The sequence below is a fragment of the Triticum urartu genome, chromosome 4, assembly GCF_003073215.2.
Source record: "Triticum urartu cultivar G1812 chromosome 4, Tu2.1, whole genome shotgun sequence".
In the NCBI taxonomy this organism is placed as follows: domain Eukaryota; kingdom Viridiplantae; phylum Streptophyta; class Magnoliopsida; order Poales; family Poaceae; genus Triticum; species Triticum urartu.
The window spans coordinates 6,482,008-6,491,509 of NC_053025.1; the positions used below are offsets into that span (position 1 = coordinate 6,482,008).

The window sequence follows — 9,502 nt, forward strand, 5'->3', positions numbered from 1 at the left end:
CAAGTAACAGTTGTTTATGGAGCGGCTCAACCTGTGTTTAAACCTGATTTCCCAGCTGACCTTGTAAGGGTCTGTGGGGACGAAATGTTACCGAGCCTAGTAGGAGAGAATTTTAATATAATTAGGAGAAGAGAAGAAAAGAACAATGACAACTTCGATGCAAGATGTTCATTTATGTTTAATACGATCATCGAGAGTCTTAATCTGAGAGAGATTGACCTTACTGGTAGATAGTTGATGTGGGTGAACTCGCTTCCTAATCCAACATATAAGAACTTCGCCCGAGTTCTTACGAATGTCGAATGGGAACAAAAGTTCCCACTTGTAGCGGTGCAGGCGTTACAAAGGGCAATCTCTGACCAAGGTAGTCAGAATCCCGACTCGACTCCTAGAATCCTACGACTTCACGATCCTACAGAACCATGTCGACCCAAGTCCCACTATGAATCCGGATCAGGTAGAATCCATGTTGACTCGCGATCCAAATCATAGAATCATGTACAAAACTGTAGAATCCCGACTATGCGATGGACTATGTCCGATTCTACTAATTTATCTAAGTCGTTTGTTTAGTTGTACCACAACAGTATGCCATCATCCAAACCATTTTCACATGCCTCATGGCCCTTTATTCCCCTCCCAAGCTCAAATGCTCAGCCGCCGACACCTTTGAGCTGGCTCTCAAAACCTAGATCAATATTGAGGATCAGACTTGTCAACAAATGGAATTGGTGTGGGAAGGAGGATGCGTCAAGATTGATCGGAGAAGGAGAGCAAGACCCTTCAAGGTTCGGCACTATAGGGCGGATATACAAGTGATCGGCTATTCACGTATTCTAAAAAACCCGTAAGTAAATATCGTGCGTCGAAGATTTCAATGTTCTATATATTTGCCTCATATATGTTCCATACATCCAAGCTAATAGTAGGTTAGCCATAAAAAGAAGTGGAATGGAACTAGCATTGATGTGTACGTCTTTGCTCTATATTTAGTGTCAAAACTCTATAGAACCCATATAAATTTCATCCATGGATACAAAATATCTTATTTGAGTAAATCTAGTAGAATCCTTGATTCCATGACTCGATACTACGTTTCGATTCTGTCTAAGAAAAATCAATCCGACTCCGAATCCCGACTCTGACTACCTTGTCTCTGACCATACCATTGTTGGTCGATTCAGGTGAAGCGACCCACATGGGCAATAAGAACGCCTTCTCTTTCGAACTAAGTTGGTTTGAGAGGTAGGGTTTATTAGATCTCATTGCAAGAAAATGGTGCAAGGATACTGGTGGGCAGTCGAGCGTCGAAAGATGGCAGAATAAGATTAGACACTTGTGACAATTCTTGAGGGTTGGGCCAGAAATGAAAGAGGGATCTACAAGTGAGAAAAGATAGTATTATTCAACTTATTGGTGTGTTAGATCTAAAACAAAATCTAACCTGCTTCACGTGACCGAGCAGGCCGCTAAAAATGAGGATGAACAGAAATTACATGCTCTTTTTAGAGAAGAAGAAATGAAACGGGCTTTGAGAGCTAAAGTGCTAAAAGTCATCCAAGTGAATGGCAATACTCAGTTTTTCCACATGATTGCAACTGGGAAACATAGAAAGAATAAAATCATCCAGCTCAAGCAGAATGAAGTATGGTAGTTTTGCATGAGAATCTAAAGTTGTACATATCAACCTATTATTAAAAAAACTCTTTGAACCTACCGAGCACAACTTTGTGTTGCTCGACGAGCTCGCAGTTGGGGATATACATCAGCTTAGGACGGATGAAAATGAGATTTTATCTGCGTGGTTCACTAAGAAAGAGGTGTTTCAGGCAGTAACACAAATGAAGAAGAATAAGGCACCCGGACCAGATGGGTTCTTGGTATAATTATACAAGAACTGCTGGCACATTATAAAGGGTGACCGCATGCCGATGTTCCATAATTTGTTCCATAATTTCTTCAACGGTCATCTGCAACTTTTCCACCTTAACTTTGGAGCGATGACGTTGTTCCCAAAGAAGGAGGAGATTGTGCGCATTGAGCAGGCCGATTTCTCTTTTGAATGTGAGTTTCAAAATCTTTACTGAAGTCAGCACAAATAGGCTGACATGGATTGCTCATTTGGTGTTACAACCAAGTCATACTACTTTTATGACCGGGAAACACATCTTCGAGGGGGTTGTGGTCTTGCACGAAACTCTTCACGAAATCCATTCGAAGAGGATAATCTTCAAGGTGGATTTCGAGAAAGCATGTGATAAGGTTAAATGGCCCTTCCTCCAATAGGCTATGCACACGAAGGGGTTCGACGAAACCTGGAGGAGACAGGTGGACTCCTTCATTCAAATAGGTAGCGTGGGGATTAAGGTGAATGATGACACAAGTCATTATTTTCAGATCTACAAGGGCTTAAGACAAGGGGATACGATGTCTCATGTTCTGTTCAATATAGTGGCAGACATGTTGGCAGTTCTTATCGGTAGGGCCAATGACAAGCATCAAGTTGGTGGTCTCGTCCCTCATCTAGTTGATGGGTGGGTATCCATTCTACAATACGCTGCTGACACTATTATATTCATGGAACATGACCTCACAAAGGCTAGAAATATGAAAGTAGTTATTTTCCTCTTTGAACAATTGTTATGGTTAAAAATTAATTTTCACAAGAGTGAATTGTTTTTCTTTAGAAGAGCCAAAGACGAACAAGACGCATATAGAAAATTGTTCAGCTATGAAATGGGTTCCTTGCCATTTAGTTACTTAGGAATTCCAATTCACCATCCTAGACTATCTAATAAAGAATGGAAATGCATTGAGGATCAATTTTGAGAAGAAGCTAAGCTGCTGGAAGGGCAAGCTTATGTCTGACGGAGGTCGGCTCATGTTAATAAATTCAGTATTAACAAGTACGCCAATGTTTCTATTATCTTTCTTTGAAGTACCTATAGGGGTACGAAAAAGGTTACATTTTTATCGATCTAGTTTTTCTGGCAACGTGATGAAGTTAAGACAAAATACAGACTACCAGGTGGTATATTATTTGTAGACCCAAAGAGAGGTTTAGGAATTGAGAAATTGGATATTAAGAACAAATGACTACTCACTACTAGGGAAAAGCCTATACACAGAATCTTACCAGCAGCGCGCTTTAAAATAAGGCGTTGCTGCTACATAGCAGTAGCGCGCGCACACAAAACTTGCTACTAAAATAAATGTAGCAGTAGCAGTAGCTATTGAAATAATTGCCACGACACCGCCGCGAGGCTAGTTCTAGCAGCAGCGCGTTAATACGAAGACCGCTACTGCTACGGACCATAGGAGTAGCACATTTCCGCAATAACCGCTACTGCTAAGTTTACTACAAAATTTTAGTCCCATCTCGCTCCGTGAAGAGAGTTTCTACCACCTTAAATATGTTACTTCTCAAATTTTCACAAGCTCTTGGTCTTCATTGAACTCTATGTGTAGAATTTGTGGCCGCAATATGAGTCTTCACCGGTTCCTAAACCGGTGAGGACTCAGATTGAAAATCAGATTGTACACAAAAAGATCATTGATGATCAATGTATTTTTGATGTCTATTTTTACATGCTGACACATAGCAGTAGCGCATTCTTTGTGAAAGGCGCTACTGCTAGGCCGTTTAGCAGTAGCGCATTTCTCTATGGCGCGCTACTACTAAGCCATTCCATCTCCCACCCCTCACTCTCCTCTATCCGATCCACTCACACTCACTCGATCTCCCCCTCAACCACCCCCCCCCACCGCGCCGGTCCTCCCCCTTCGCCCCTCCTCCCTCTGCACCGCCGTCACCTCCTCCTCCTCGCTAGACTCGGTACCGGCCTCCTCCTCCGTCCTCTCTCCACTCGCCGCTCGCCGGCCCCTCCTCGGTCCGCCTTCCTCCTCCCTAGTAGTGACTTAGAAAATGGTTATATAGGTTATCAGTTGAGAATGATGGTATGTGGACACAGACTCTGTGTAATAAGTAGCTACAGACTAAGTCTTTAGCCAAGGTTGTTGTATGACCTAATGACTCGCTGTTTTGGAAGGTGCTAATGAGGACGAAGGATACCTTCGCAGAGCGAAATTTGTTATTGGAGACGGTAGAACAACCAGATTCTGGGAGGATACATGCTTAGGGGAGATGCCTCTAGCATTGCAATACCCCACATTATATAATATTGTACAACGTAAGGAGGCTTACATTGCTACAGTATTACAATCTTCTCCTTTAAACATCCAGCTCAGGAGGTCCCTAGTGGGGAAATGAGTTCGTGGCTACATTTGTGCGAAGGTTGATGGATGTTCAACTTTTCGATCAGACAGACGAGTTTCACAGGAAGTTAACTAGGAATGGTGCTTTTATGATGAAATCTATGTACCTGGACTTAATTGATTCTAGCCCAATCACGAGATCTATTCATATTTGGAAAATTACAATTCCTTTGAGAATTAAGATCTTCATGTGGTTTGTCCACAAGGAAGTGACTCTAACCAAAGATAATCTGGTAAAGCATAGGTGGGTGTGTAGATATTGATGTTGTTTTTGTGACCAGGATGAAACAATACAACACCACTTTATCGACTGCCTCTTGCCAACCTTCTTTGGCGCATGATTCATATAGCCTTTAATATTAACCCTCCAATTAGCATTGACATGTTGTTTGGGACATGGCTAACTAGAGTGGAGCCAATTACTGCGGGACGTATTCGGATAGGAATATGCGCATTATTTTGGGCTATATGGAACTGCAGAAATGATATGATCTCTAATAAAAAAATATAAACTTTTTGCAGATTTTACAGAGCTACTAGTTGGATCCGTATGTGGTTGTTACTCACTCATATGGATTACAGGGAGCTTTTGGTTACTGGGTGCAACCGGTGGGAGACAGTAGCACGGGATATTTACAACCGATTTGGATGGCGGTCCAATAATAGGATAGGTGTTTATCATCTTGTCCTGTTTTTCGCTATTTGTGGCCTTCTTTTATTTTAATTTATTTTACGCTCCTTCCATGAGATGTACTGAATTGCCGACTTTGTTTTGTTTTGGCACTGTTTAATAAAATAGCTGCATCCATTGTTCTGGTGCAGAGGCCGTGGGATGTCCTCCTTCTCAAAAAAAAAATCACCGAACAATGCACCAACTCTGTGGGGGGAGGGGAGGATGAGATATTTCTAGGACGGGGAGAGAAGGGTGAAGGGTGTGTCAAATGTTGTCATGGTAGAAGATCGAGGGGGTCAAGAATTTGGTGATCTAGGCGCGGAAGCCATAGAGGGCACGAACACTGGTGCTCTCTACTTGATCGCGTAGATGGCATATTGGTATTAACGGTTTTGTGGCCGGCATGCTAAGTGTAGGTGACCGAGTCCCTGGCGGACAACACTGCCGAGAAACGCCTTGAAGGCACCCAGAGACTCCGGTGCTTCACGCCACCCCGCCGCTCCAGCCAATAGATCACTTGACTCGTGGCCCTCTTCATGTTCTACCAGACACCATTTCACACATCGTCCTTCATCCTTACCTCCTCCTCCTAGTAGTATCTTGTTCGCCCCCAGAGCTAGTTTATTCTCTAGCGATGGTTTTCTGGAGGTTCTAGAGGTGGTGGAGGTCAGCAAGCGACACTCACAATGTACCAACCAACAAAATAATCTGAAGATCAAGCCATGCACTCACTTTAGTGTAGTATTTGATAACCAACAGAACTTTCCCCTTGTTCAAGGAGAGACGTCGGCATTCCAAAAGATGGTAAAGAGACGGGAGAGCCTACAACATATAACAAAACCAATCCACCAGTGAAAAACCAACCAGGTAGAGAGTTTAAATATTGTATGGAGCGGCAGCCCAGCGGACACAACCAGGTAAGTTGACAGAGACATTGACACATAACAACATGTTTTGTTTGACAACCAGGTAATTTAAAGATTGCCCACCTCTTCATGTTCCTACGCAAGATTCCTCGCATTATTTCAGAATCACCCTCCAAAGCCAGACACCTATTGAACATTGTCTACATTGGAGAGAAACATACACCCCATCATGGGAGGGGTCACTTGTAGCTATGCTCTTTTTCCTTCCATAGCTACTACTTAGGACCATATGTTGCGATCTGCTCCTCCAGCTTCATCAAAAGAAGAACAGATTAATTATTACGGCATGTCTAAGGTGCATATTGGTGGCCAAGTCACAAGATTTCACAAATCACCCATGTTACAAGGTGGTTGATACCATATTCCAGTAATTGGCTAAGTTTAATTTACGCTGAGAAACAAAGAAATCATACTGCTTCGGACTACCTCATATAGCCACTGAATCGTGATGACAAAAATTAAGACAGAAACATTTTAGATACCTCAGAAATCAAACAGTATATCTAGATAAATATCAACATCAACAAGAATCAGATCAAGTTCTTTCTGTTTTATCTTAAAGGATCCATGTCCAATCTTTAGAATATGATACTAGTAAGAAGTTGGAAGTCAAAGCAAACATACGCACTTAAGGGGCTACCTGCATCATAGCCTCGAACTTGCTTCGCACATCACAGAACTCACTCCAAGCAAGAGCCAACGCCATGAGGCACCTGGAATAATGCATCATACCACACAGTCAAATTCTGGACAGAGTAATCACGTGAACTGAACTAACAGTGGTTCGGAAATCATAACCCTCTGCTTGGAAAAAAAAAACTCTAGTCATCTCAGATTTAGTCATGCTATAAACGTAAGTCTATAACTAACAAGTTACAGTAGAATAATCAAAGAGGCATATTTAGATAGTGAACCGAGTAATACAATCACATGGTTGCAAATGAAGTGAACGAGCAGGTTAGTGCTATGAGCTAAATATAATGCCATCAAAAAAGGAAATCAGTCTTTAGGTTTACAATAATGTAAACAATACAGAGTGTGGATAATAATGATTCTGCAACATATATAATAAGGTACTAAGTACTGACCTTTCTTTGCTTCTTGGCTCATTGAACCGGCGGAATTGCATGCAGGATAGGTTCACTTTCTTAGCACCAACACTGATACGTACAAAGAAGAGGAAGATCAGGACACCAGGAAATTTTCAAGCTTATTAAATGCTATTGTGCCATGTTGATCCGCATAACCATACTAGCGATAATAATCACGGTTATCGACACAATATATTGTTTGATAAACCTAAAAAACAAATAGCATTAGCTAAATGTGGTAGTAGATCAGTAGTACTGGAGATTTCTACAATACGGCAAAGTCTCACTTGCCGAGCCATCACGTTGGCACGAATATCGACAATTCCATTATACAAAACTCAAGTAAATTGGGCTCTTCTAATTATTGATATATGACAGCGCGATCAACACGAGCCACATGCCCATGACGTACACACCCCGTGCCAACACATCGAAAAAGAAACAACGTCGATACAGTACTCGGTTTTTCTAGTAGCCACTGGACAAACCAGAAAAATGACGATTGGTGTTACGTAGAATATAGCAAATCATTGATACAGAAACGTTTGCAGAATCCTAAATTTTTATTGCCGGCCTAGAATATTCCATTAGGTAAATAATAGATTCATTACTACTAGAAATGTCCGCAAGACGACAAATTGTTCCTTTCAGAGCTATAACATTGCCATGGCAGGAATAATTATATTCGTGTGTAATGACACAACTAAACTCAGCTGTTATACTTGAGTGTATACGACAACCACAAACGATGCCGCGCCGACACACCTGAGGAGAATCCTGAAGAAACCAGAAAAACTACCATTGGCGTTCCGCATAATAAATAGCAAATGATTAATACCAAGAATCTTTACAACGCGACAAAGTATTTCTCAATCGGCAAGCCATAACTTTTCCGTTGGCATGAATACTGGTACATCAGTTAAAAGAAGCACAGCTAAATTCGGCAATTCTACTTATCGCTACACGACAATGTAGACACCACGAACGGCATGCCCATGACAAACATGTCTGAATCACACGATATGGATGCAACACAGAAACAATCATATATACAGTTAAAACTGAGCAGGGAAAGAAAGGGTTTATCATCATTATACCTGTAGCTGGACCCCTTGAGCTGACGCACGAGGACGTCCACCATGTCGTAGTCCACCACGGGTTGGCTCCTGTGAATCGCAAAGCAGAGAAGACAAGATGGATGAGTAGCCGAGCCAGCCGAGATAACAGAAGTGGAGGAAGAGAGGAGGGATTGGGGGCGGACAGCAGGCCAGCAATGTCGTTGAGGATCCTCTTGGTGTCCTTGATGAAGAGGTTGATCATGTCGGCAGCGTAGCCCCGGGCTGCGGTGCCATCCTCCTCCATGGACTGCAGTTGGTGGAAATTCTCGTCCAGCATGCCCTAGATGAATCACATCACATGACGAGAAGGCAAAGATAGACTAGTCAGCCAGCCACCGGAACAACCACACGGCCGAGGTGTACATGGTACGACGAGGGGATGGACTCACTGTGGCGAACATGGATGTGACGAGGTTGTTCAGCCGTTCTCTGAGCGCGGCAGCTGCCATTGTCGAGGAGGTGCTGGAGTGGATCTGGTGGCAGAGCGCACCTGCTGAAGGGATCCGAAGATGTAGTGGTAATGAAGGAGTAGCCAGGGGAAGGAAACCTTTATGTGGCCGGACGCACGAGACTCTCCCGCAGAAGCGTTTGGCGGCGAGTGCTACGTTACCTCTACTTGCTTGGCCATTAACGATCGAGCTTGGAGCCTTGGAGACGGCATGCATGCGTGCAGTGCATGAATGCAGCTACAGGTTGAGGACGACAGCTGCAGCCAGATGGTGTGGAGATGGAGTGTAGGGCGTGTTCTTTGGATGGTTCCGTCGTTCGTCCGCGATACTCTTGTTCTACTTTTGTGTGTGTGAACTGTCTGGTTGTCGTGCGTGGCCCCTGCGTGGTTTTTCTTTTCTTTTAAGCACAAAAATGCTTTGTGCGTGGGTTTTGTTGGGTTTAAGATTATGTCATGAACCTTGCCGAACTTGGGCTATGGGTGACGGGCTTGGCCTGGCTCACAATGCCGCACTATAAGAGCATCTCTAGCAGAACAGATGCCGCAAAGTCTGTTAAATTTTCTATCCGCAAAATCGTTTTACATTTCGCCCTAAGACAATTTTGCGGGCAGTTCATCCCCGGCGCAGAATCGATACCGTAAATAGTACCTTAAATTTTAAAACTTAAACTTAAAACATGTTCCTGTTACATAGATAGTCCAGACCTCGCCGGAGTTCATCACTCACACGGACAGAGTAAAATTAAAAATTTAATCGACTGAGGAACGGCAGCAGCCCACGGCCTCACATCGAGAATGAACTCGCACGCCGAGCGGTAGAGGGTGTAGGCGAGCTCGTGGTCCGCCTTTGCCGCCTCGAAGTGTTCGGCGGTGCCCTCTTTGCCAGCCACCAGCACCTCCTTCGCGGCATGGTGCGTGATCTCCGCCTCGTGGAGCTTCTTCGTCGCTGTCCAGAGTGGCTCGGAGCTCAT

At 43.5% G+C, this 9,502-nt stretch overlaps 1 protein-coding gene across 2 annotated transcripts; it reads right to left on the reverse strand.

Annotated features, from left to right (window-relative positions):
* Nucleotides 1-5,757: 5,757 nt before the first annotated feature.
* LOC125553359 (histidine-containing phosphotransfer protein 2-like) lies at nucleotides 5,758-9,502 on the reverse strand. 2 transcript variants are annotated; one of them, XM_048717152.1, is made up of 8 exons: nucleotides 9,362-9,502; nucleotides 8,473-8,556; nucleotides 8,227-8,363; nucleotides 8,063-8,131; nucleotides 6,963-7,034; nucleotides 6,515-6,587; nucleotides 6,357-6,377; nucleotides 5,758-6,125 (listed from the first exon to the last, which is right to left on the reverse strand). In XM_048717152.1, the coding sequence occupies exons 1-8, from the start codon at nucleotides 9,500-9,502 to the stop codon at nucleotides 6,090-6,092; spliced, it is 633 nt and encodes a 210-aa protein (XP_048573109.1). In that variant the 3' UTR covers nucleotides 5,758-6,089. The 2 variants fall into 2 exon arrangements, with proteins under 2 accessions (XP_048573109.1, XP_048573110.1); XM_048717153.1 differs by lacking the exons at nucleotides 6,357-6,377; nucleotides 9,362-9,502 and having other exon boundaries at nucleotides 5,760-6,125; nucleotides 8,473-8,647.